Here is a 27860-nt window from a genome sequence, read left to right as displayed (position 1 = left end):
TTTAATTTATTGACCCATTCATTGTTGAGTAGCACATTATTTAACTTCCATGTATTCTCTTTCCAGATTTTTTTGTGGCTGATTTCTAGTTTCATAGTGTTGTGTTCAGAAAAGATGCATGGTATGATTTCAGTCTCTTTTGTATTTGTTGTTTTGTGGCCTAATATGTGATCTATTCTGGAGTATGTTCCATGTGTACTTGAAAAGAATGTGTATTCCATTTTAGGACCGAATATTCTGAATATATATATATCCGTTAAGTCCATCTAGTCCAGTGTGTCATTCAAAGCTACTCTTTCCTTGTTAATTTTCTGTTTTGATGATCTGTCCATTGATGTAAGTGGGGCATTAAGTCCCCTACTATTGCATTACTATTGATTCTTTTATGTTTTCTATGGATTGCTTTATGTATTTGGGTGCTTCTATGTTGAATATATAAATATTTACAATTGTTATAAAGGAGACCATCCAACAAGGAGACAAGATTATAAGGTGTCCTTCTTTGTCTCTTGTTATAGTCTTTGTTTTAAAGTCTATCTTTTCCTATACAAGTATCGGCACCCTGGCTTTCTTTTCACATCCATTTGCATGATAAATGTTTCTCCATCCCCTCACTTTCAATCTGCAGGTGTCTTTAGGTCTGAAATGAGTCTCTTGTAGACTGCATACTGATGGGTCTTGTTGTTTTTGTTTTTGTCTTTTTTCCATTCTATCACCCTGTGCCTTTTCATTGGAGTGTGTTGTCCATTTACATTCGAAGTAATTGATAGGTATGTATTTATTGCCATTTTGTTGCTTGCTTTATGGTGTTTTTTGTAGTTTTCCTGTGTTCCTTTCTTCTGTTCTCACAATTAGTTGGCTTTCTTTAGTGATACACTTAGGGCAAAATGAAGAGAAAGGAATCTATCTATTTCTAGCTTTTGACTTGTGGTTTCCATTAATTTTGTGTATAACATCTTCGTCATATAGTGGTCTATTTTAAGTTGATGGTTGCTCAATTTTGAACCCATTCTTTATTCCTCTTCCTGCAACCCATGTTTTAGATATGAGTCCTACTTTACATCCTTTTATTTTGTAAGTCCCTTGACTGATTTTTACAGATACACTTATTTTTACTGTTTTTCTGTTTCCTCCTTTTATTACTCCTAGTCTTTGCTTTCTATTCAGAGTCCCCTTTATCATTTCTTGTAGGGAAGATTTAGTGGTCATTAACTCCTTTAACTTTTGTTTGGGCGAACTTTTTATCTCTCTCTCTATTCTGAATGCTAGCCTTGCTGGGTAGAGTATTGTTGGCTGCAAATTTTATCCTTCAGCACTTTGAATATATCCTACCACTCTTTTCTGGCCTGCAAAATTTCTGCTGAAAGATCAGCTTATAGACTTATGGGTTTGTTTGTTTGTTTTAATATGTAACTTTTCACTTGTTGCTTTTAATATTCTCTTGATCATTACTTTTTTTTTTTTTTTTTTTTTTTTTTGCCATTTTGATTATTGTAGGTCTTGGTGTAAATCCCCTCGGGTTAATTTTCTTGGGAGCTCTCTGTGCCTCCTGGATCTGGATCTGTTTCCTGCCCCAGATTGGGGAAATTTTCAGCTATTGTTTCTTCAAATAGGTTTTCTGCCCCCTTTCCTCTCTTCTCCTTCTGGGATTCCTATAATATGAAAATGTTTGATGGAGTTGCTGAGTTCCCTCAATCTGTCTGTTCTCATTTTGCATAACTTTCTCACCTGCTCTGCTTGACTACTCTCCATTGCTCTGTCCTCCAGCTCACTAATTCACTCCCCTCCTTTCTCTAGTCTGCTGTTTATTCCATCTAGTGTATTTGCAATTTCATTTATTGTGTTCATCTCTGATTGGTTCTTTATCTCTTTGTTAAGGGCCTCCCTGATGTCCTCCATTCTTAAGTACATGGAGTATCTTTATGATGGCGACTTTAAATTCTCTATCAGGCATATTATTTATATTCATTTTGCTTATGTCTCTTGCTGTGGTTTTTCCTGTTCTTTCATTTGGAACATTCCTTGGTCCCCTCATTTTGTCCAATTCTGTGTCTGTTTCTCTGTGTTAGGAAAGTCCGCTATGTCTTCTGATCTTGAAAGTAATGGCCTTGTGAAGAAAAGGTCCTGTATTGCCTTGCAGTGCAGTGTCCCCTGTTTACCAGAACCTGATGCCTCAGGGATTGTCACTGTATGTGTTGTGTGTGGCCTGCTGTTGTGTCCTGTCTACTTTTTCCTTCAGTACAGTTATCTGCAGAGGCTCTCTTTGTTGTGGGCGGTGTTTGGTACCCTGCCAGGATGGGTCCTGCAGTTTTAACCAGGTGTGTGCCAAATTACTTATGAAATGAGACTAGCGGCTGCCGCTGGGACCTGGGTGGCCTGGGCAGATCCACAAAGTGTGCAAAGTGGGCAGGGTGTGCAATTTTAACAAGGTGTGCCTCCAGCTTCTGCTGGGCTCCCCACCACCACCACCAGGACCAAGGCCCCACAAAACATTTAGGTTGGGAGTCATGGTGTTGGCAAGGTTTGTGCCAATCTTTTGTGGGAGGGGACCTGCAGCATTGGGACTGAGGCAAGCCTGGCAGGGGGCAGGGTGTGGTGTAAGCAAGTTGGGTAGTGAATGCTGGTGCTGTGCTGGTTCCTTCAGGTAGCTGTGTGTTTATTCTGGGGGGGGGGGGGGGGCGGTGGAGGAGGAAGATGGTGTCTTCCAGCTCCTTTATGCCTGGAGAGACCCTCATCAACCCCTGCCATTCCAGAACATGCTCCAAAATAAATAAACTACTCTTTCCCATATTTCTCAGTTTTTCAAACTGCTACTTCTATGCTATAACTCCATGGACTGTTTGTACTGTCTCCTTAAGGGTGGAGACTCAGCTTTCTAGGGCCTTCCAGGCTCTCTCAGAACAGAGTCCACTGGTTTTTATAACTCCAGGCTTTAAGTCCCACTGGTCATAAGGCTCACAAAATTTATCCCCTTTGCTCCCAAAGCCAGTTGTTATGGGGACTTGTCTTCCTGGTGTGGGATCCCTAGCACGACAGTATGTTTCTCTCTCCTCTCTACTTCCAGCCCCCTGCCCCAATGTGGATGGCTGTGATCTGTTTTGTTTCCCACTGCCTCTTTGCCCTTCCCACCCTCTTCAGTAAGGCCTCTTCTATACCTTTTACTTATGGTGTTTGTTGTGCCAGTCTTTGGGTGGTTTTCTGGATTATCTATGCTGTTGAGTATGATCAAGTTGTACTGCGGGATGAGGTCGCCTTAGGGTTCTGTTACTCTGCCGTCTTCTCCGTGATGGAAATAGTCCGTTTACATTTAACGTAATTTGAGAGGGATGTGTTGGCATTTTGTTCATTGTTTTCGGGTTGTTTTGGTAGCTCTGTTTCTTCTGGCTTCTTTCCTTGTGGTTTGAAGGCTTTCTCTAGAGTTACCCATACATAAAAAAGAGAAAGGAACCCAAGTGTATCTGTTAGAGGTTTTTGATTTCTGTTTACCATTAGGTTTATGTCATTTTGTGTGTATGGCAGTCTTTATTAAGTTGACAGTCACTTAAGTTTGAATGCATTATAAAGCACTACATTTTTACTCCCCCACCCCTGTTTTATGTATATGATGTCATATTTTTGTCTTGTATATCCTTGACTGTTTTTTGAGATATGACAAACTTTATTACTTCTGTGTGTGAACTTCCATGCTGGCTGTATAAGTGATGAATATACTACCTTAATAAAAGGTCTGTTTTTACCTGTGACTTTTTTCCTGTTGTAATTTGCTGTTAGTTCTAGCCTTTCTTTTCCACTCAAATAACTCCCTGTAATTCTTGTAAGGCTGGTTTAGGGGTGATGAACACATTTAGCTTTTGTTGGTCTAGGAAACCCCTTTTCTATTCTGAATGATAACATTGCGAGGTAGAGTATTCTTGGTTATAAATTTTTTTTCCTATCATCACTTTGAATGTATCATCCCTTTCCCTGCTGGCCCACAAAGTTTCTGCTAAAAAAAAAAAAAAATAAGCTGATAGCCTCATGAGGTTTCCCTTGTATGTAGTTGTTTTCCTTTACTGCTTTCCGAATTCTTATTTTTGCTATTTTTAGTTATTATGTGTCTTGGTGTAGACCTCCTTGAGTTCATCTTGTTAGGAGTTCCCTGTGCTTCTTGGATCTGGATGTCGGTTTTCTTCCCCAGTTTAGGGAACTTTCCATTTATTTCTTCAAATAAGTTTTCTGCCCCTTTCTTCTCTCCTCCTGGGATCCCAATAATGTGACTGCTACTACGCTTGATGAGTTCTCTTACCTATTTTCGTTTTTTTTTTACTTTTTGCTGTTCAGCTTGGCTCTTTTCCACTACCTTGTTTTCCAGATCCGTGAGCTGTTCTCTTGTCTCCTCTAATATGCTGCTGATTCCCTCGAGTGGTTTTTTTAAATCTTGTTTTGTTTTTCCAGTCACTGGATCCTTCATCTCTGACTGTTTTATATTTTCTGTCTTTTGCTGACCTTTTCCCTGAGTTCATCCACTCTTCTCTCAAGTCCAGTGAGTATCTTTGTGACCACTGCTTAGAATTCTTTAGTGCTTATCTGTTTCTTCCAGCTCTTGTGTTGTGATTTTTGTCCTGTTCTTTCATTTGGAATACTGACTCATTTCATCTGTTTCTATGTGTTAGGGAAGACTGCTACATCTCCTCCTGATGAAAGTAGTTGCTTTGTGTAGAAGAGGTTCAGTGGTTCCCTGTAGGGCTGTGTCCCTCGGTCATCAGAACCAGACAATCCAGGGGTGTCTCCTAGACAACCCTACGAGTGATGGGCTGAGTTACTATTGTGTCTAGCTGTGTTTGCTTGTAGCCCGGTCAGTGGCAACGACCCATTTTGCCTACTGTGGGCACACTGGGCAGGGTTTGGTCTATGCCGTGATAAGGGGCCTGTGCAAGGCCGCTGGGCTCCTAGATCGGCAGGATCAGCAGTCAGGCTAGCTGTCGGCAATTAGCCTCTCTGTGTGGGTCTATCAGATGACTGGGCTTTCTCCCCATGTGGCTCACAGGGCTTTTATTGGTGGATGGGCTGACAGTCAGACTAGGTATCTGCAATCAGTGTCCTTGCTGCAGGCACACCTAATGGCAGGGCTTTCTTTCTGCGTGACCAGCTGAACAGTTTAGCTGCTGGAAACGGGGGTGAACTGGTGTGCGAGATTATCTCCTCTTCTCCCCAGGGCAGTACACACTTTGGAGTGGTGCTGGTCCCCACCGGGGCCGCCTGCCTGGTGTCGGGGCAGGACCCACTTTGTAGGGATGGCTGCTGAGGCACGCAGGTTGGATGGAGCAGGTCTGTAAGGGAGCTTTGGGGGTAGGGCATGGGGTGCTAGCAAGATTGAGAGGGTCGCTGCTGGCTCCCATACGTGTCCAGCTGTGTAAGCTGGGAGTGGGGAGAGAAATGGTGCCCGCCGGCATTTTTATTCTTGGAGAAGTTTCCTAAAGATACCTGCCCCTCTACCACACATTCTGAGATTAGTAAGTAAGTCTCTTCAACATATAGTCCCCTCCCCCCAGGTGCTTTTCACACTGTTGTGTCTCAGGCCAGGTTATTTATTATGCTGGCTCTTTGAGGGTGGGGCCTCTCTTTCCTGCGCTTTGAGGTTTTTTGTGACAAGATGCTTCCTAAATTTTTGTTTGCTAAAGTAAGCACTTTTTTGAAAGTCCCTCTTCTGCTACCTGATGGCAGTGCCCCCCCCCTTCCTTTTTTGTAGTGCTGCATTTGTCAGTTTCTCTTTACTATTTAAAGGAAAAGATTGACATCTGGTATTTGCTAATTAACCTGGTACATAAAGGTCTTTAGGATCCCTGCTGTCCATCTGAAATCTCAAGTTTTAAGCTGGCAGGCAAGTTGTTGGCTCAGCCATTAGCGAAATTTCTGGTTCCCAAAGATCATCTAGCAGTATCCATCTGGCTTTTTTTTTAATTTTTGAGAGCGAGCACACGCGAGAGCGGGCAAGTGCATGAGCGAGCTGGGGAAGGGCAGAGAGAGACAGACAGAATCTATGACAGTTTCAGGTTCTCAGCTGTCAGCATAGAGCCTGACGCGGAGCTCGAACCCACAAACTGTGAGATCACCACCTGAGCCGAGCCAAAGTCAGACGCTCAACTGCTCAACCAACTGAGCCACCCAGACGCCCCTGGTTTTTGTTTTTGTTTGTTTGTTTTTTGTTTTTTGGGGGTTTTTTTGTGGGTTTTTTTTTTTTTTTTTTTTTTTTGATGAAAGAGGAATCTCTATTTTCTGGTTTGGGTTCCTATAGTTTCATGAATTATATGGGGGTTGAGTATATTACCTATGATAATACATACATCAAAATTGCACATTCGAACCTATCAAAGTAATGCAATCACCTTACCATAAATTTTTGCACTTATCAGAAGCTTGTAAAGTACCACCATCATTTTATATCTTAATGTGCATAAATGAAATCGCAAATCTAGTTTAATAAGCATGAAGGATAACCACATACTCCTTTTACTATGTACTGACATAAATAGCTGTTGAAATTTCTATGATTATGCTATTTCATAGAGGCCAACATTTTATTAAAAACCTTCTGTTTGAATAAGATATTACAAATATCTATTTTTTTTAAATGCACAAACGTAAGCAACAACAGAAAACTGTTGTTTTCTGTACAAGGAGCTTCCCCTTGTATATTTGTCCCTCAGTCCGGACCAAAAAAAGTAGCTTTGCTTGAGATAGGATAATCCCACACAGTCACACTTCGTGGATGCTCCTGTTTTGCTGAATGAGAGTCTATGCAATGCCGGTGCGTTTTGTCCAGGTTTTATTGCCCAGGCTGTTTTAATTCCCAACATGTTTACTGCCCTCACGGCTTTTCCAGTCTTTACCTCTTCCTGTCGTGTGGGAGTCTCCTTATTTGTCTTAGCGTCAGTTTGATTCTTTTAAAATTGTGATTTCAGGAAAAATTCAGATGCTGAGTTCCTTCATATTTACCTTAGGATTTCTGGTGACAGAAAAGACTGTAAGTCATTTGATTCAACAGGAGGTGAGTTGCGAGTAACAAATCAGTTGTTAACTGTTGCTCTAGAGACCTTAGAGAAGGTTGTGCCCAGCTCTCCATGTTTGTGTCTTCCCCGTGAATACTTTCTCCAACTCCAAACAGGCTCTGAAGACTTTGAACTCCATTTTGCATGCTGTGCCTCGGGAAGAGAGAAAACAACTCCCCTTGTTGGAAGGCCCATGTCGTCTTATGTAAGTGAGGTTGTACTTGATGATGGAATGACGGAAGGGCAAAACCTCTCTGGATTGTACTACCTCAACCTTTGTTCTCCTTAGACTTGACGACTTTATTGCTTCTTTTCAGTAAATGCTTTGTGCACCTACCCTATATCAGGCACTATGCTAAGTAGTGAAGGAGGACTGGACTTTGCTAGGCTTTTCTTTTTTAGTAATATGTTTATCAGGTTTGAAGTGCTTTCTTGGGGTATAGACCATTTTTTCCCCATTGTGAATGTGAATTAGTGACTCACGTGTTCAGGGTACAGACTCTGGAGCCAGACTGTGGGGCTTCGAATCCTGGTTTTGCCCCCTTTGTTTGCTCACCTGCAAAGTGGAGCCTTGACTGACTGTTTTTATACAGGTCGAATCAGGCAATCCATTGGAAGTGATGAGCCTATTATCTGGTAAAGAGCAAATGCTCAAAGGCTACCAACTTTGAGCTACGCCAGTAAAGCGTGGGATTTGTATTGTTTTTCAACAATGAAAAAAATCAATGGATTCTTAATTTTTTTTGACTCTGTTACAATTCTGTAGTTCTTGGGACATTGACATTTGGGGGTAAGGTTGTACTGTGTGGCTGTGGAAAGGGCAAAACCAGTACCCTATTCGAAAATGTGAACCTGTATCCGTGACCGTGCTAACCACTACTGACCAGCATCGCTGACCTCGTGCGGCACACACTCATTCCTGTGACATGCGGCCGTGACTGGTGAGATGAAGGGCAACGAAGTTTGCCATATTGTAGGCCCAAATGAGGTTATCGGTGACCATGAGCCCACCTCTATCACGTTTGTCCGTTAACTAGTGCATGCAGGTTGCAGGGTATCTACTATTTCCTAAAAAAAAAAAAAAAAAAAAATTCAACTACATTCGTTTAATCACTATTCTCAGCGATATATTTAGATTTGGAGAACAGCTGACCTGATCCTTTTCTCCTAAGTTTTCAAACTAATCCTATGGTCCCGCCGTATTGTTTGTGCGTGCTAGAGAGTCTGGAATGCTCTGGACTTCAGGTCAAATATAAAGGCTGCAAGCACAAAGCAGTGGTCCTATCTTAAGGCCTCTTTTTAATTTTCTTTTTAATCGATCTGTTTATGAGAAACTGAACTAAAAGATTTCTTGGCCAGTCTATTTAAAACGGGTGTAATTTCAGATAAGAAAGATCCACATCATATTTGTTGATATTTAATTAACTGAAATTGTTAAAGGAAGATATGATATGGAGGTCTATTATAATTCAACCAGTTAACCCTATTACATCTAATAAAGGGGATACATTTGTCAGTTTTTTAATGCTTCTCTATTTTTGAGAGAGAGGAGAGAGAAGCAGGGAATCACAACCAAGCTTCAGGCTGTCAGCTCTGAGCCCGAGGTGGGGCTCAAACTCCCAAGCTGAGATTACCACCTGAGCTGAAATCAAGAGTCGGACACTTAACCGACTGAGCCACCCAGGTGCCCCTCTCCATTTGTCCGTTTTTAAAAGTAGTTCAAAAGCTCATTAGAAAGATTTAGTACTTGCTGTACCATTTTTTCCAGGTGTCAACTGTATTTTTTAAACAGATTATATAAGAAATATATCCTCACACGTTGATGAGGTGATTATAAAATTGCAGACTCTTAGCATTTGGTAAATCTTCAGACATCATCCAATTGAATTCATTTCATAGAAGGAGGAATAGAAGCTCAGAATCTATAACAACTCTAGCTTCTTTTAAAAAGTGCATTTAAGTCAATATATAAACTGCGTTTCCATAAAAATGTGTTCTTGACATTTCAGAAATTTTGATGCTGAATTTGAAATAATTTCAAAAATCTACATCTTGATTTTAAATGTTAATGTCAAAATAGTAAAGTTTTATGTATGTTCATTCACTTCAGTAAAATGTTAATTTATTTAAATGTTTCAGGAAAGACCTTGCAAGGACAATCTTGACTGTGGGTGGTAAGAAGTGTTCAGAATTTTAAATGTTAGAGTATTACATATTGGCCACTTGGGCTTTATGAGCATCTTGGAACTGTGGATAATAAATTTTGGTCAAGTTGAAAATAAGAATTAGCATGTTATTTGTAATTTATTGTGAAAGGTTTTACCATGCTGAAAGCCATAAAGAATAATTCACGAATACTCATTTATTCACCAACCAACCAATCTAAGTCAGATTTTCATTTTGCTACATTTACTTAGTCTTTTTTATGTAGAATCAGAGTTCCATGTAAAGCCCCCTGTGTACCTGTCCCTGATCCCATTCTCTCCATTGGTAGAGATAATCCTTGACTTAGATTTGGTTTTCATTCAAAAGTAGGTTTTTATACCTTTATTTTATGGATTCATAAGCAACATATATTATTTTACAAATTTTAAAAGCATTCTGTAAATGTCTTTGTGTTTTGTATATCCAGCTGCGATGTGACTTTTAAAATTATTCGAAATTGAAACATATATATTTTTACCAGTTGTGAAATACCACAATTTATCTTGGGCTTTTATTTTGGTAGTGATATTTTTTAAGGCTGTTTGAGGAGCTGCTTCTTAATATTTTAATACTTCTAAAATATAAAATGCAAAGATTTTTTTAAATTGTTATATGGTAGCTTATTTAGATCTCCTCCTGATGTTTCTTAAATACTGAATTTAAATAATGATCCAGGTTACATTATAAGGCTTATAGCATACAATGTTAGTCTTCCAGGATGGAATTTCTTACAACAGTGGTAATTTGGAGAACCTTTTTTTGTTTTTTCTTTTGCTTTGTGCCCATCCGGAATGATCTAGGTCTATCATGCTTTTAATCTCTAGATTATGACCAGCAGGTTGCTCTTTCCGAAGCATTGTGTAGACTGACCTTGAAAAAATCCAGGGGGGACCTTGTCCATCAGTGGTTTGAAGATGACATCATTGCTGAAGCTTTCAAAGAAATTAAGGATCGAGAATTTGAGACGGTGCGATTCTTGGTCATCAGAATTCCATTTAATCAATGCATCCTCACACTGTTCTCCTGAGCATTGGGCTCAGGGGAGGAGTTTTTCTTCAAATGTGATTAAATTGTCATTCTTAAGCTTCCTGTTTTCCATCTCTGTGAAATGATTTGAGGACCACGTGAACACCAGATTTGTGGGCCAAATCTGGACATACAGATAAGGCTGCTTTATAGGTAACTTATACTGGACACAGAACAATGCGAATAGGATAGATCCAGTTAGAGAAAACATGGAGTAGGGAGCCATTTTAGCGACCCTCAGATGGTGGTCAGAGCTGTAGAAGAAAGAAATGTGCATTTCAGTCTTGCATGGAGCAGCTGGGAAGATGAGGGAAGGCTGAAATTGGCATGGGGTGCTCTACAGTTTCGAGGAATAATAATTTTCAGTGCTTTCCATGCAGTCTGGCTCACCGTGGTTATATCCTTGAATAGCACAAAAATAGCTCATAGCTTGGCTGCATATTCACCCACATCTTAAAATAGCTAAAATATTTTCCCTCTTCTTTCAAAACACTCTTAAAATGAGGGGTAGGCCCTTGGGAAAAAGTAAAATTCTTAATAACCATGAAAGCGTTGAACCAAGCCTTTCTAGTCAACACTGCTATGTAATTAGAATTTTATTAAATCTGAACTCTTAAATATATTATTGAAAATACATTTAACTTTGAGCCTGTTGCCAGATACACAGTAGTTGTCTAGCCAGTTTTCCATTTGACCTAGATGGAAAGCCCATACATAAGCCTTGGGTTCGAGTACTACCTCCCTGGCTTACAAAAATGCATACATCATGTAAGGTAGTTGACTTATGAAGGCTTAGGGTTGTTATCTGTGAAATGGGAATAAAAGCCACCTTAAAATTGTGAGCACTGAATGAGAGAAACCAAAAGTGCCGGGGATGTGGTGGGCATTCAGATGCTAGTTTCCTTTTTCCTCTGTGTCATTCTCTCCTCTGCAGGGAATTTTCATGAAAATCGGTCAAAGGTAGTGTTTCGCAAAACCTCTTCCCCACAGAGCCATGCACTTCTTAATTGAGCTACTTTGAGGTCCAGACTTACAATACTGCTGTCTACTTAGTGCTGAATAAATGTATAAAGTGTGAGGATGTACTACAACAGCCAGTCCTTGCTAAGAAAAGGGACAAAAGCCTGGGTCAGTGTTTGTTCAGCTTTAGTATTTTGGAGGCAACAAATTTACCTTTCTACTAGCTTCGGGTCGGGAGAACTTTAAAAAATAATCCTTATTCTCTGAACTTGTATCAGGAAAGAGAAACTAGGAAGGAATAGGCTAGAGAACTCCTTATAAGGAAAAATGGCAGCGGGTAACACACCCAGATAAACTCCAAGTTGACAAGTTTATGGATTTGTGGTTGGCTTGAGCTGGGCAGATGTTAGCAAGATGGACGCCTGGTGCGTTAGCGAAACGAATCTAGGTCACTAGTTAAACGTATTTCTCTTTCTCTTAACCCAATGAAATGTAACTGTGCCTATAACTTTTGGAGACTTAAAGCATTCCTCTGCTGAAAATCTGCTGGCTGGGGGTTCCTTCCAGAATTTGGGTCTGAAGCTGCCTCTTTATAACACAAAGTATCGTTTTAATTAACCTGTAATAATGAATCTTGGTGAAACCTTGAGATGTTACTGGGTCCTGGGAGTTTCAAAGCAAACACTAGCTTCTTCATGCTGGCAAAAATAGTATTTAAATAAGACCTCTGTTGTTTTTTTTAATTAAAGTTTGCATTATTTCCTTTGAAGGATGGTAGACGATTTCTCAATCACCTAAACGACAGACTTGGTGATGAAAGAAGGTAAGATATTTCTCTGGGTGTTATTTTATTGACTAGTTGTTTTCTGAAAATGTCTAATACTAAAGAAAAATCTAGGATCTGTTTTATTTCAGGAGAGAATATAGGATACATAACTTATTGATCACTAATGGATTATGCATTGAATAGAAACATCAGAAGATTAGATCCCTTCTCCCTAGTGATTCATTTGTATGTGTTTATCTCTATCAGTATTTGAGCACATTTACTTATAACTTGGAACATTTTTTAACATGTCCAGAAGATTTTATGAAAAGTGACTTCCTGAAGGTTTGAGGCACTGGAGATAAATTTATTTCACAGACAAAGTCCTTGATGAGAATTTTCTGAATTCACTCCTACCATTGGGAATCTTGCCACACAACTGGGCTGAGATCTAGTACCGATAAACCTGATTTATAGACTGCCAGATGGAGATTGGAAACCTACTCATAGTAGTATCCATTTGCAGGCTTGAGACCCTTGTCCATACTTTGTGCTAAGCGACTTAATTGCCCACCCTAGTTACAAATTCTTGTTATAGAACATCTGTAGGTTGTATTGGGGTTCCAGCCACATTTTATTTTGCATTTTAATTGTGAAGTGTTTTGCAGGGTCTATTCCTTCCCATGTATTGCTGCTTTTGCTGATGGGCATGAGGTAAGTTTATCTCTGGGGGCCCTGGGAGTGGTATATAATGTAACCCATGAGTTAGGCCAAACTGCTCTCCCCACACAGAAGGGCTTTTTAGAGAAGGAAGTTTACTTCTAGAGGCCGCAACTCTGAAGTCTTCTTTCTCCTGTATCCTATCCTACCATAACTGGGTTGCATTACTAATACGTTTAAGGACCCTACTGTTACTACTAGATGCAGGAATTTTAGGGTTGCTGCTGTGTTCATGAAGTCAATCAGAGGAATCTGGCCTTATTTTACCCTGTTAGTGAGTACCATTGTTCATGCCTAGATTGTAGGGAAAAGGGCAATTCCCTTTTTTCCATCCAATTGATATTCCCCACTTTATCCACAGAAATTGGGAGCACTCTGTTTTTTCTAGATCATTCTATCTTGTACTTTATAGTCTAAGGGTAAGGTCTCTTTTCACCACCTTCTTTGCTTCCTAAAGGAAAAATATCCACCTATAGCACCTCCATTGGGGATAAAATCTTCAAAGATCTCTGAACCTTGACTCTGTTGATGTTTCCTGGATCTCGTCTTCAAAATATCCTAATTAACCATTTCTTTGTTTTGGGTTCAGAGCCCCTCTCTTGGCCTCTGGGAGCTAAGCCTTTAATGCATGACCATACCACAAGTTTCTCCTCCCTAGGATCTCTCTTCCTGATTTTAGTAGCTTCTTTGATTCCTTTATCTCCATTCTTTTTCTTCCTGGTTATCTGAAGGTTCCAACATCTGCTTGGTGGTTCTTCTATTTTTTTTTTTTTTTTTTTTTTTACTTCTAAATTTTCATCAGTTTCAATCAGGGCCCTAAACTGGCTTCCAGTAACATACATCATAGGTTAAAACTTTCATTCAACTCTATAGGTGTTAAAAAGTAAGCACCTATGATGGAAAGATGTCTAAGAAATGCCATTTTTGGAAAAGCAAGTGGTAGAGTAGTAAGTCTAGTGTTTTTTCCATTGTTAAGGAATAAAAACTCTTTATATATTTCCTGATAGGTCTAGAAAACAGCTGAGAGGAAATAAAGGCATTGGTAACGTGCCTTCAGAAAGGTACCTATGTGGAAACTGAAAGCCAGAGAAGGACACATACACTGTTTTTCTAAAGGTCATACTGTTTGAAGCTTTTTAAAAAAAAATGTTCTTGTAGTAATCAGTTAAAATGAAGGTAATTTGAACTTAAGTCTTAGCTCTACTTTAATGGATATATTAAGTTGGATAGCAAATAATCACTTATATTTGATCATAATACCTCCTTCTCTAGAAGTTTCCATGCATCTACAGTATGGATTGTTACTGCTCCAACATATGACTATTTTCTCATGATTCTCACGGGGCGGGGGGGGGGGGGACTTGTGTGGATAGAGTCCTCCAGACACATTTAAACATCTTTTAAATGTTAAGCTAAGGATAGTGGTTGTGTCCCCCGCCCCCTGAAGAAATAGCTTAGTTGTATAAAGTTGAGACCTACCTCTCATTTTGCAGAAAAGAGTAAGACCATCAAGACATACTATAATATTAGGGTAGTGTTTTTTCTATGAAGAGCAGAAGTTGTTTTTAGTGGAATAATTTTCATCTGACCCTTTAACATGGTATCTATACAATTTATGCCTTAATTATATATTATAGATGAGAAAACCAAATGATGAAAAACTAGAGAAATTTTGGATTGATTTCAACCTCGGAAGTCAGAGTGTAACTTTTTATATAGACAATACTAAGGTAACTGCATTTGAATCCTATTTAAACCTAACTGCTTAGAAATTGTTCATATGCAGGTATATTATGTGCTCATGAATTTACCTTATTTTTTTCCAAGAGTGCTCTGTGGGACTCAGTAAGAATTTTGAAGGAAGCAGTGATTAATTTCAGCATAATAGGTAAGATGATGAATTCTACCCCACATTTAGTTCTGATTCTAGAGCAGACTTTATTCTTTGAGGTGGAAGGGAAATGGTATAGCGTGGTGGAAGGAACACTATGTTCAGGGCCAGGATGCAGAGGTATGGGGTTGGTGACTCTTTCACTCTGTGATTTTAGGATTCGGTTACGTGCCTGGTTTTCTCATTGTAAAAATAGTTACAGTTTTTCAAAACCTTAAAAATAGAATCACCGTATGAGCCAGCAATTTCACTTCTAGGTAACATATCCAGAAGAAATGAAAGCAGGACTTGAGATATTTGCATACCGGTGTTCACTGCAGCATTATTCACAATAGCCAAGAGGTGGAAGTGACCAAAATGTCCATCTACAGATGAATAAAGAAAAGTGTGTGTGTATGTATATATATGATGAAGTACTATTCAGCTTTTAGAAGAAGTCTGACACATGCCACAACATGGATGAACCTTCAGGACAGTATGCTAAATGAATAGGCCAGTCACTAAAAGACAAATATTGTATGATTCCACTTTATAGGGTATCTAGAAAAATGAAATTGATAGAGCCAGGAAGTAGAATGGTGGTTTTCAGGCGCTGTGGGAAGGAGGAAGTTCTGGAAATCTGTTGTATGACAATGTGAATAAATTTAATGCTATGAACTAGCATACTAGTGCTATGAACTAGCATGGTTTACATGGTAAATGTTTTATACCACAATTAAAAAAAAAAAAAAGGTGGTAGTACCTGCCGTCCTTCCCCCAGAGATTTATAGTAATTATTGATGAGTTCATGTAGGCATATCCACTTATATTTTCTTTCTTCTAGGTTGGTAAGTAATGTTGAGGGGCATGAAATCAGGAGTTACCCTTTTTGAGTGGGATCATATCATCTCTTCATGTATCAATGGACATTTGGGCTACTTCAATAATTTGCTATTGTACATAATGCTGCAACAAACCTAAGGTGCATGTATCTTTTTGAATTAATGTTTTTGTATTCTTTGGGTAAACACACAGTAGAATTACTAGATGGTATGATAATCCAATTTTTAACTTTTTGAGGAACCTCCATACTGTTTTCCACACTGGCTGCACCACTTTGCATTCCCACCAACAGTGCAAAAGAATTCCTCTTTCTCCACATCCTTGCCAATACTTGTTTCTTGTGTTGATTTTAGCCATGTTGACAGGTGTGAGGTGATACGTCATTGTCCTTTTGATTTGCATTTCCCTGATGAGTGATGTTGACCATCTTTTCATGTGTCTATTGGCCATCTGTAGGTCTTCTTTGGAGAAATGTCTTTTCACATCTTCTGCCCAGTTATTAATTGCATTATTTGTTTTGTGGGTGCTGAGCTGTATCAGTTCTTTATATATTTTGGATACTAACCCTTGATCAGATAGTTCATTTGCAAATATCTTCTCCCATTCCACAGGTTGCCTTTTAATTTTGTTGATTGTTTTCTTCTCTGTGCAAAAGTTTTGTTGTTTCCCTTGCATCAGAAGACCTAAAAAAAAACGTTGGGATGGCTGATGTCAGAGATCTTACTGCCTGGGCTCTTTTCTAGCATTATTATGGTTTCAGGTTTCACATTAGGCCTTGAATTCATTTTGAAAGCAGTCCAGTTTCCCCAATACCAATTGTTGAAGAGTGTCTTTTTCCCATTGGATATTTCCTGCTTTGTTGAAGATTAATTAACCATTCAATTAATATAATCAATTGATCATGTAATTGACCATATAATTAACATAATTGACCATGTTGTGGGCTCATTTCTGAGTTTTCTATTCTGTTTCATTGATCTATGTGTCTTTTTTTGTGCTGGTACCATATTGTTTTGATCACTACAGCTTTGTAACACAACTTGAAGTCTGGAATTGTGATGCCTCTGGCTTTGCTTTTCTTTTTCAAGGCTGCTTTGACTGTTTGGGGTCTTCTGTGGTTCCATATACATCTTAGCATTGTTTGTTCTAGCTCTGTGAAAAATGCTGTTGGTATTTTGATAGGGATTGTGTTAACTTTGTAGTTTGCTTTACATAGTATGGATATTTTAACAATATTTGTTCTTCCAATCCATGAGTATAGAAGGTCTTCCCATTTCTTTGTCATCTTCAATTTCTTTTTTTCAATTTCTTTAATCAGTGATTTTTTTTTTTTTTGAGAGTATCGTGAAAAGATTCTTGCAGTATGTACACAGGAAACAAAAATATCTGTTTATCATTCCCATTCACATCCTTACCCCCAAAAGCTTACCAGCAATAACAGTGTTCCTTTATGGTGCTTATAAAATTGCCATTCTGCTAGGCAAAGAGCTCTTTTCCAGACTGCTAAGGTAAAGACCTCCATCTGCCTATCTTGTATGTATATACTTTTGAAGCAGTGTGATAAAGATCTTTCAACACAGTAGTCTATTCACTTAAGGTCAGATGATTAAATATGTTCTCCCATGACTACCGTCTCCATCCCTACTTTACAGATGAGGATATTGAGACCCAAACTCAAAAGGCCAGGACTAGGATCCAGATTGGTACTAGCAGTACATATCAGAATTACTGCGGATATTTTGCATGTTAAATTTGTAAGGCCCTACCCTGAGACAGAAGGTTTGGGGGTGCAGCCTGGGCATGTGTGTCTTTAAGAGCTCCTCAGATGAGTCTGTTCAGGGACCTAGGTTGCAGAGGAAATGGAGTGCTCAAATAGCATTGACAGGAGTTTGTAGCATTCCTTTCCCCCCTTTTTCATAGTTGTATAGAACCGGATATAAAAACAGATAGTCCCTTTCATTTATAATGAAATGGCCATATTTTCAAGGTCCTAATTCCTACTTTGAAACTTCATGCTGGACACTGGTGTAAACCAAGATAACACTTTGGGTCCATGATGCATTAGATCCCACACTGGGCTTCGTGAAATAAGAAAACTCACCATTTCTTATTTTTCAAATAAGAAAACTCCCCATAATCCCCCTTTGCCATGAGACATAGCTGTGATCAGCCAGATATTGATAAAATAAAGGGTGGCAAATCAACAGACCAAAGTGTTAGGATAGAGATGCTTGGGAGGGGGTATCACCACACACCCATCCCAAGGGAAAACTGGCCCATCTCCACCTATAGTTAGACCAGCACAGCTAGCACCTAACCATAGGTTACAACTGAAAGCATCACTTATCTGTCCTTAGAAGTCAAAATCAGCCAGGGCTAAAAGCTGTTGTTCCTTTTTAAAAAAACAAAAGAGGTAGTGTCTACAACTAGTCCTTCACCATAGGTAAGTTGACGACACTTGAATATCAAGAAAAAAAGATTGAAGTCAATGGTTTGGGTGCCACTGAGACTGACATAATAGCTGTTGCTGAAAATTCCCTACAACAGAAAGGGAGTTAGTGCTTCATAAAATTAAGTTAAAAGGTCTAGTTTTTCTTGACAGCTCAGCCAACTCTTCCCTGAGGTGCTGTATGGAAACCTCCTCTCTTTTCAGCTCTGCTTGCTTTAGTGTTTCCTGGAAGATCTCTTTTGCTTATGCGTATCCTTCTCTGTGCATCAGAATTGCAGCTAGATTCCTGAGCAGCGTGGATTCCTGAGCAGCTCAGGATGTTCTGTCTCACCAGATCTGATGCCCGTTGCACATAAACACAGGCCTATCGAAGTGGCCCTGTGTATCCAGGGTGGTAGCCATGGCACTCATCAGCATGACGGTCTATGGGTGTCTTCCTCCTAGTATTTCTTCAGAAATCTGCAAAGCTTTTTCAAACCTGTTCTATTTCATACATCTTCTGTTCTCTGCTTGGAGAATAGAAGGTAGCAAGTATAGGTGTCTAAACACATGCCAAGGAGGAGGTGGGTGTTGGCTTTCTCTTTTGCCAACAAAATGTCTTCTGCTAATTCTTTCCTCTTTCAGTTTTTCCCTCTAGAGTTGACACGTAGAATTCATAGATGGGAATTTGCTCCTGCTGGCTATCTTGAGCAGCATAGATACTGGTCAGCTTTAGAGAGAGTTGAATTATTGCATTGTTTTCCTATTGTATGTCCCTTCCAAGCAGGTAACTCATTATTGCTTTAAAAAGCTTTTCAGCATTTTCAAGCTGACCCCATATAAATGCTAAGTTGGCCATCAAATCGAAAGTGGAAGTGATGGCCTTTCTATTGTTGGTCTGTTAGGCAAGATGAATCATGTTAAATTAGCTCAGCCCTTTCTGGCTTATCTTTGGTGATGCTCAACTTGGCTGTGTTCAGGAGCTGGATGACCTCAGCCTCCTCCACTGTGCCCTGGGAGGCAGTGCTGCCTGCTCCCTGTCTCCTTTCTCTCTGTTGCAGTAGGCCTCGAGAACTAGGTGAGCACTGCCAGAAGCCACAGCAGGCCTGGGCCAGTGGTGCAGCATGCCTCGGGATGAGGGCACCCCCACTTAAGACGCCCGGTCTCTTGCTGCCCCAGGAGCAGGGATGTGAAACAGGCCCTGTACCACCATCTCCCAGCCCACAGGAGGTCTCGATCCAGGCGCAGGAGCTGGTATATGCTTACATAGGGGGCTCAGTGTCTCATCAGGGTTTCAGAGTTTATAGGTCTTTCACCCCTTTGGTTAGGTTTATTTATAGGTGATGAAGTTTTGGGGTGATGGTAGGGTTCGGAGCTGATGGCCAAGAAAGAATTCTTGAAAACCTCTTTGGTGCAAGAAGGTGATTTTGTTGAAGCACAAGGACAGGACCCGTATGCAGAAAGAGCAGCACTGGGGTTGTAAAGAGTGACTAGTTACATATTAAGGTGTTGGGGGAGATAAAGTCAGGAGGAAGTTTCTTAAAGGGATTTTCATATGCTAAAGACTCCCAGATTGCTGAAGGTCTAGCTATTGTCAAACTAAGGTTGTTTTCCTTCTAGTAAAGCATTAAGACAGTAGGGAGTGCCTGGATTTTAGGCCATTGATAAGATTGACCTTTTTTTGGTAATTGTACTAAGATATTTGTGAATTGATGGAGACTCTTAACAGTTTAACTATCTGTTTTCTGTCCTTTCCTTTGTTCTTGGGTACCAGGAGCTCCTAAAATATACATATCCTACCTTGGGTGGGGGGAGGGTGTGTGCTAGCTTGTGCTTGGCCCTCAGCTTGCCTTATGGTCCCTCATCATAAGTATCTTATTGTTTTTGGTGCAATTATAAATGAAATTGATTTCCTAATTTCTCCTTCTGTTTTATTATTGGCGTATGGAAATGCAATATATTTCTGAAGGTTGTTTTTGTGTCATGCAACTTTACTGAATTTGTATCAGTTCTAGCAGTTTTTGGTGGTCTTTTGGATTTTCTATATAGAGTATCCCGTCACTGGTGAATAGTAAGTTTGACTTTCTTGCTAATTTGGATGCCTTTTATTTCTTTTTGTTGTCTGATTGCTGAGGCTAGGACTTCTAGTACTATGTTAAATAACAGTGGTGAGAGTGGACATCTGTGTTTTTCCTAACCATAGTGGAAAAGCTGTTTTTCCCCATTGAGTATGATGTTGTTAGCTGTGGAGTTTTCGTATATGGCCTTACTGACATTGAGGTATACTCCCCCTAAACCTACTCTGCTGAGGGTTTTTATCATTAATGTGATGTGTGCTGTTCTTTTTCAAATGATTCTTCATCTATTGAAATAATCATATGGTTCTTATACTTTCTTTTATTGATGTGGTGTATCACGTTGTTTTGTCAATATTGAACCACGCTTGCATCCCAGGAATAAACCCCACTTGATTATGGGAATGATTTGGGATATTGGCCTGTAGTTCTTTTTTTTATGGGATCTTTATCTAGTTTTGGTATCAGGTAATGCTGACTTCACAGAATGAATCCAGAAGTTTTTGTCCTATTTTTTGGAGTAGTTTGAGAAGAATAGGGTTTAAATCTTCTTTCAATGATATAATTCATCTATAAAGCCATCAGTCTCTGGACTTTTGTTGGGAGTTTTGATTACTGATTCAGTTTCTTTGCTAGTTATCAATCTGTTCAAGTTTTCTATTTCTTCCTGTTTCAGTTCTGGTAGCTTGTTTCTTGGAATTTATTCATTTCTTCCAGGTTGCCCAATTTATTGGTGTATGGTTTTTTATAATACTATAATTAATTTGTTTTTCTGTGGTGTTGGTTGTTATTACTCTTCTCTCATCTGATTTTATTTATTTGGGTCCTTTCTCTTGTCTTTTTGATAGAAGTCTCAATAAGGGGTTATCCCTTTTGTTAAGTTTTTCAGAGAAGCAGCTCCTGGTTTCATTGATCGGTTCTAGTGCTTTTTTAGTTTATATATCACTTATTTCTGCTCTAATCTTTATTATTTCCTTCCTTCTCCTGGCTTCAGGTTTTGTTATTCTTTCTCTAGCTCCTTTAGGTTTAAACTTAGGTTGTTTGAGCTTTTTCTTGAGGTACCCCTGTACTGCTATAAACTTCCCTCTTAATACCACTTTTGCTGTATCCCAAAGGTTTGGGACCATTGTGTTTTCATCTTCATTTGTTTCCATGCATTTTCTTATTTCTTTGTTGATTTCCTGGTTGACTGACTAATTACTTAGTAGGATGTTCTTTAACCTCCATGCATTTTTGGTCTTTCCAAATTTCTTGTGGTTGACTTCAAGTTTCATAATGTTGTGATCAGAAAAGGTACATGGTATGATTACAGTCCTTTTATACTTGTTGAGGCCTGATTTGTGTCCTAATGTGATCTATTCTGGAGAATGTTCCATGTGCACTTGAAAAGAATGTGTATTCTGCTTTAGGATGGAATGTTCTGAATATGTGTTAAGTCTGACCCAGTGTGTCATTCAAAGCCATTGTTTCCTTATTGATTTTCTGCTTAGATGATCTGTCCTTTGCTGTAAGTGGGGTGTTAAAGTCCCCTACTGCTATTGTATTAATGATTCTTTTATGTTTGTTATTAACAGGTTTCTGTATTTGGGTGCTTTCATGTTTGGTACTTAAGTATTTACAATTGTTATATCTTTTTGGGTTGCTCCCCATTATGATTATATAGTGTCTTTATCTCTTGTCATAGTCTTTATTTTTATTTTATTGTTTTTTTATTTTTAAAGAAAAGTTTTTTAATTTACATCCAAATTAGTATATAGTGCAACAATGATTTCAGGAGTAGATTCCCTAATGCCCCCTACCCATTTAGCCCATCCCCCTTCCCACAACCCCTCCAGTAACCGTCTGTTTGTTCTCCATATTTAGGAGTCTCTTATGTTCTGTCCCCCTCCCTGTTTTTATATTATTTTTGCTTCCCTTCCCTTATGTTCATCTGTTCTGTCTCTTAAAGCCCTCATATGAGTGAAGCCATATGATATTTGTCTTTCTCTGACTAATTTTGCTTAGCATAATACCCTCTAGTTCCATCCACGTTGTTGCAAATGGCAAGATTTCATTCTTTTTGATTGCCGAGTAATATTCCATTGTATATATGTATCACATCTTCTCTATCCATTCATCCATCGATGGACATTTGGGCTCCTTCCATATTTTGGCTATTATTGATAGTGCTGCTATAAACATTGGGGTGCATGTGCCCCTTCGAAACAGCATACCTATATCCCTTGGATAAATATCTAGTAGTGCAATTGCTGGGTCACGGGGTAGTTCTATTTTTAATTTTTTGAGGACCCTCCATACTGTTTTCCAGAGTGGCTGCACCAGCTTGCATTCCCACCAACAGTGCAATAGAGATCCTCTTTCTCTGCATCCTCGCCAACATCTGTTGTTGCCTGAGTTGTTACTGTTAGCCATTGCAACAGGTATGAGGTGGTATCTCACTGTGGTTTTGATTTGTATTTCCCTGATGATGAGTGATGTTGAGCATTTTTTCATGTGTCGGTTGGCCATCTGGATGTCTTCTTTGGAGAAGTGTCTATTCATGTCTTTTGCCCATTTATTCACTGGATTATTTGTTTTTTGGATGTTGAGTTTGATAAGTTCTTTATAGATTTTTGATACTAACCCTTTATCTGATATGGCGTTTACAAATATCTTCTCCCATTCTGTCAGTTGCCTTTTAGTTTTGCTGATTGTTTCCTTCGCTGTGCAGAGCTTTTTATTTTGATGAGGTCCCAATAGTTTATTTTTGCTTTTGTTTCCCTGGTCTCTGGAGACATGTTGAGTAAGAAGTTGCTGTGGCCAAGATCAAAGAGGTTTTTTGCCTGCTTTCTCCTCGAGGATTTTGATGGCTTCCTGTCTTACATTTAGGTCTTTCATCCATTTTGAGTTTATTTTTGTGTATGGTGTAAGAAAGTGGTCCAGGTTCATTCTTCTGCATGTCTCTGTCCAGTTTTCCCAGCACCACTTGCTGAAGAGACTGTCTTTATTCTACTGGGTGTTCTTTCCTGCTTTGTCAAAGAGTAATTGGCCATATGTTTGTGGGTCCATTTCTGGGTTCTCTATTCTGTTCAATTGATCTGAGTGTCTGTTTTTGTGCCATCATAGCCTTTATTTTTAAGTCTTGCTACTCTGGCTTTCTTTTAACATTCATTTGTGTATCGGTGTTTCTTCACCCCCTCATTTTCAATCTGCAGGTGTCTTTAGGTCTAAAATGAGACTCATATAGGTAGCCTATAGATGGGTCTTGTTTTTAATCCATTTTGACACCCTGTATCTTTTGGTTGGAGGATTGATCCATTTATATTCAAAGTAATTATTGATATGTATTTATTGCCATTTTGTTGCTTGTTTTTGTCAATGTTTCCGGAGATTATCTCTGATCCTTGTCACTTTTGGTCTCTCCTTTGCACTTGTGAGTCCCCTGTAATATTTCCAGCAGTGCTGGTTTAGTGATCATGAACTTCTTTTAGTTTTTGTTTGGGAAACTTTATCTCTCCTTCTATTCTGAATGATAGCCTTGCTGGACAGAGTATTCTTGGCTGCAGATTTTTCCCAATTAACACATTGAATGTATCATGCCACTCCCTTCTGGCTTGTCAAGTTTCTGTTGAGAAGTCTCCAGCTAGCCTTATGGGTCTTCCCTTGTATGTTAAGGACTTCTTTCGTCTTGCTGCTTTTAAGACTTTTTATCACTATAATTTGCAAATTTGTTTACAGTATATCTTAGTGTTGGCCTGCTTTTTTTGATTTTGATGAAAGTTCTCTGTGCCTCCTGAGTCTGGATGTCTGTTTCCTTCCTGAGATTAGGGAAGTTTTCTTCTATTATTTCCTCCAATAAATTTTCTGCCCCCTTTTTTTCTCTTCTGTGACTCTAATAATATGAATGTTATTATGTTTGATGAAGCCGTTGAGTTCCCTAAGTCTATTCTTGTGATTTATTCTTTTTCTCTTTTGTTCAGCTTCATTACTTTCCATTATTTTGTCTTCTAGGTCACTAATTCCTCACCTTCTTCCAGCCTGCTGTTAATTGCATCAAGCCTGTTTAAATCTCATTTTATTGCACTCTTCATCTCTAATTGATTCTTTAACTCTTTTATCTTTGTGGTAAGGGTGTCTCTGACGTATTTTCTCCAACCCAGTGAGTATTATGATTGTTGCTTTAAATTCTCCAACAAGCATGTTACTTATGTGTTTTACTTAGATCTCTGGCCATGGCCTTATCTTGTTCTTTCATTGGGGATAAATTTCTGTCTTTGCATTTTGTCTAAGTCTCTGCCTTCTTCTTTGTGTTAGAAAAGCCAGTAATGTGTCCTCCTGAAAGTAATGGCTTTATTAAGAAGAGGTCATGTAGTGCCCAGGGCCTGGTGCTTCAGAGAGTGTCTCTGGTGCATGCTTCGTGCACTATGCTGTTGTGTTTTGGCTGTTCTATCCTTCAGGCCAGTCATCTGCAGAGGCTCTCCTTGTCTGCTGTGGGCAGTTGTTGTAGATTAAGTCTAAAGTTCTCTCTTGTTTAGCAAAAGAGTGCAACACAGGATTGAAAGTGAGAGATGGCTAATGTCCAGGAAAAGACAAGAGCCCTGAATAAGGGTCCTTGCCCCGTTTTTATTAAGATCAGAAGGCTTACAAACATGGCGATGGACATGCACAAAGGTACAATGAATCTGTGAATGCTAACTTGTGGACGTGAGGGAAAGGGGATCTTGAGGATATTTGTGGTTAGGGGTTTGGGTTAATATAAAACAAAATCCGGGCACTGGGCAGTCGGGAGGAGGGTTGTTTACAGCGGACATGAGGCAGCACCTCTGTTTACCTTAGCTAGCCTAGGGGATAAGACAGGGGGAATAACCTCAGGGTTGACAAGACACCTTTTCTGCTTTGTTAACCATTTCTGCTCTGGGCTGCTTTGCCTGCAGCGCAGCAGTCCATAGTCCAATTCACCAATTTACCTAACCTGGCCCTATCCTCCTGTGAAAGCAGCTTTTCTGCTATAGTACTAAATTGGGAGTGCTTCCATCCTGAACATCTAATCTTATTTATTTCATATACCTATGTATTGGGCACTTTTGCACTGTTTCTGTTTCAGGCCTTTGCCTCTCCCTCTCTGTTTTGGGGGCTCTGCACCCCCTCTTTATTTTGGGGTGCCTTTGCACCTCCCTATTCCTGGCACCTTTGTGCTTCCCTATTCTTGGGGTGTCTTTGCACCCCCCTATTCTTGGAGTGCCAATCTGTTTTACCCAAACTCAGGTGTGAGCATTTTATGACTTTGTATTTCTTTATGCCTTGTCAACCCATTGGTGTAAGCCTGGGGGAGTTCCTAAGCTTATCCCCCACAGGCAGTGTTTGATCCCTGACCTGAATGCGGTGACTTTTAACCAGGTGTACTCTGATCTACCTGTGAAATGATACTTGATACTGCTTACACAAAAACTGAGACCCTGCAAAACTCTGATCAGAGACGTGGTTTGGGCAGGGGTTTGTGCGGCCTGCCATGTTGTCACTGAGGCAGGCTTGACTGAGAAGGGTAGTGCCACCAGAGCACAGGAGGTGGGGCTTGGTGTAAGCAAGGTAGGAAGCCAGTGTGGGCACCATGCTGCTTCCTGCAGGTGTCTCTGTGTTTATGCTGAGAGGCAGGGGAGGGAAATGGCACTGGCCAGCTCCTCTGTCCCTGGAGAAACATCTCCATGAATGCTACCTCTCAAGGAAGTGCTCCTAGAATAGTGAATAATCACCTTCTGTGTGTCCTAGGTGTTTTTCAGATTGCTGTTCCCAAACTTCCCCTAAGTTGTTTACCTGCCTTCTTTCCAGGAGCAGTCAGTGCCCTCCACGCTCTATTCAAGCCAAGCCCATTGACTTTTAAAACTCCATGTCTTAAGCCCTGGTGATTTCAAGAACTCTCAAAATTCATCCCCTTTCATTTTCCAAGTCAATGGCATTAGGGAAACATTCTCCCTGTGTGTTCCCCTGTGTGCTCCTCCTTTTCCTGCCCTTGTTTATGGCCCCCTCCCTTCTGTGGCTCCCGAGATCCATTTCTCCCCCACATCAAGGCTCCGCACTTTCTACCTTTCTCTATATGGCCTCTTTTCTCCCTTTAGTTGTGGAATTTGATCTGTCCATGTTCAGGTCAATTTCTTGGGTATTTAGGATGATTTGGTATTTACCTAGTTGTGTCTGTGGGACAAGATGAGCCTCGGGCCCTCCTACTCTGCCACCATCTTTTCCCCCACTGAGCATTCATAGCATCATTTATCAGATCCTGGAGGAAGTACCCAGTATACCCCAAGGGCCACATGGAAAGGTCAAGGCAGAATGCAGGCAGAGCCAGTCTTTCATGTCTTTTTTTTCCAATAGAAGTATTGTTACCCCAGCTTTCTTTTCACATCCTTTTACATGATAAATGCTTTTCCATCCCTTCACCTTTAATCTCCACGCATCTTTAGGTCTGAAATGAATCTCCTATAGGCAACATATAAGATAAGTCTTGCTTTTTATCTATTCTGTTACTGTCTGTCTTTTGTTTAGTCCATTTACATTCAAGGTAATTATTTATAGGTATGTACTTATTGCCATTTTATTATTTGTTTTATGGTTGTTTTTGTAGTTCTTCTCTATTCCTTTCTTCTCATCCTCTTTTCTTTCAGTTTTCTGGCTTTCTTTAGTCAGATGCTTGGATTCCTTTGTCCATTATTTTTACAGATCTGTTACTGATTTTTGATTTGTGATTACCATTAGGTTTGTATATAACATTTTTTGAATATAGTAGTGTATGTTAAGTTGATGGCTGCTTAAGTTTGAATCCGTTCTTTACTCTTCTCTCCACCATGATTTAGGTATATGATGTGATACTTAACATCCTTTTATTATATGAATCCCTTGACTGATTTTTATAGATATGCTTCATTTTACTGTTTTGTGTTTACTACTTTTCTTACTCTTAAGGTCTTTCCTTTCCACTCAGAGAGTCCCCTTTAACGTTTCTTATAGGACATGATAGCCTTGATGGATGGAGTGTGCTTGGTTGTAGGTTTTTTTCTTTCAGCACTTTGAATATAGCATGCCACTCCCTTTTGGACTGAAAAGTTTTTGCTGAAAAATCAGTCGATAGCCTTATGGGGTTTCCCTTGTATATAACTGTTTTCTCTTGCTGCTTTTAAAATTCTTTATCACTACTTTTTGCTATTTTAATTACAGTGTGCCTTAGCCTGGACTATTTGGGCTAATTTTGTTGGGGACTTTCTGCCTCCTGGATCTGTATTTGTTTCCTTTCCCAGATTTGGGAAGTTTTCAGCTATTATTTCTCAAATAGATTTTCTACACCCTTTTTTCTCTCTTCTCCTTCTGAGAGCCCTATAATGAGAATGTTGTTACATTTGGTGGTGTTGCTGAGTTCACTTAGTCTATTTTCATTTTTTATTTTCTCTCTCCTCTTTAGCTTGGCTGCTTTCCATTACCCTGTCCTCCAGGTCACTGATCTGTCCTTCTGCTTCCTCTAGTCTACTACTTATTCCATCTTGTAAATTTTTAATTTTGGTTATTGAGCTCTTCATCTCTGATTGGTTCTTTAGATTTCCTGTGTCTTTGTTGAGGGTCTTACTGAGATCTTCCACCCTTTTCTCCTGTCCAGGGAGTATCTTTATGACTATTACTTTAAATTCTCTATCAGGCATATTACTTAGCTCCGTTTTTATTTAGCTTTCTTGCTGTAATCTTATTTTGTTCTTTCATATGGGGCATATTCCTCTGTGTACTCATTTTGTCTGTTTCTGTGTGTTAGGAAAATCAGCTATGTCTTCAGTTCTTGAAAGTAGTGGCCTTATGAAGAAGAGGTCCTGGAGTGCCCTGAAGGGCAGTGTCCCCTGTTCACCAGAATCTGGTACTTCGTGGGTGGCTGCTTTATGTATTGCATGCACCCTACTGTTGTGGGTAACCACATTTTTGCCTT

General features: G+C 39.6%; 1 protein-coding gene and 1 pseudogene across 1 annotated transcript in view; one reads left to right on the top strand and one right to left on the bottom strand.

The window, feature by feature from the left end:
* The window catches only part of SYCP2L (synaptonemal complex protein 2 like), a 112265-nt gene that overhangs the window by 13967 nt on the left and 70438 nt on the right, over nt 1-27860 (top strand). Inside the window, exons 7-14 of the mRNA XM_049655048.1 lie at nt 6942-7027; nt 7145-7233; nt 9168-9202; nt 10058-10200; nt 11990-12042; nt 12654-12699; nt 14343-14435; nt 14533-14593. Of these exons, the coding sequence (XP_049511005.1) occupies nt 6942-7027; nt 7145-7233; nt 9168-9202; nt 10058-10200; nt 11990-12042; nt 12654-12699; nt 14343-14435; nt 14533-14593 (606 nt within the window). The remainder of the gene's footprint in view (nt 1-6941; nt 7028-7144; nt 7234-9167; nt 9203-10057; nt 10201-11989; nt 12043-12653; nt 12700-14342; nt 14436-14532; nt 14594-27860) is intronic.
* Nucleotides 17982-25411, bottom strand: LOC125908466 (tetratricopeptide repeat protein 19, mitochondrial-like; annotated as a pseudogene).

The sequence above is a fragment of the Panthera uncia genome, assembly GCF_023721935.1.
Source record: "Panthera uncia isolate 11264 chromosome B2 unlocalized genomic scaffold, Puncia_PCG_1.0 HiC_scaffold_25, whole genome shotgun sequence".
Classification (NCBI taxonomy): Eukaryota; Metazoa; Chordata; class Mammalia; order Carnivora; family Felidae; genus Panthera; species Panthera uncia.
The sequence above is the reverse complement of the archived record's forward strand: the minus strand, read 5'-3'. Positions and strand labels throughout refer to the sequence as shown.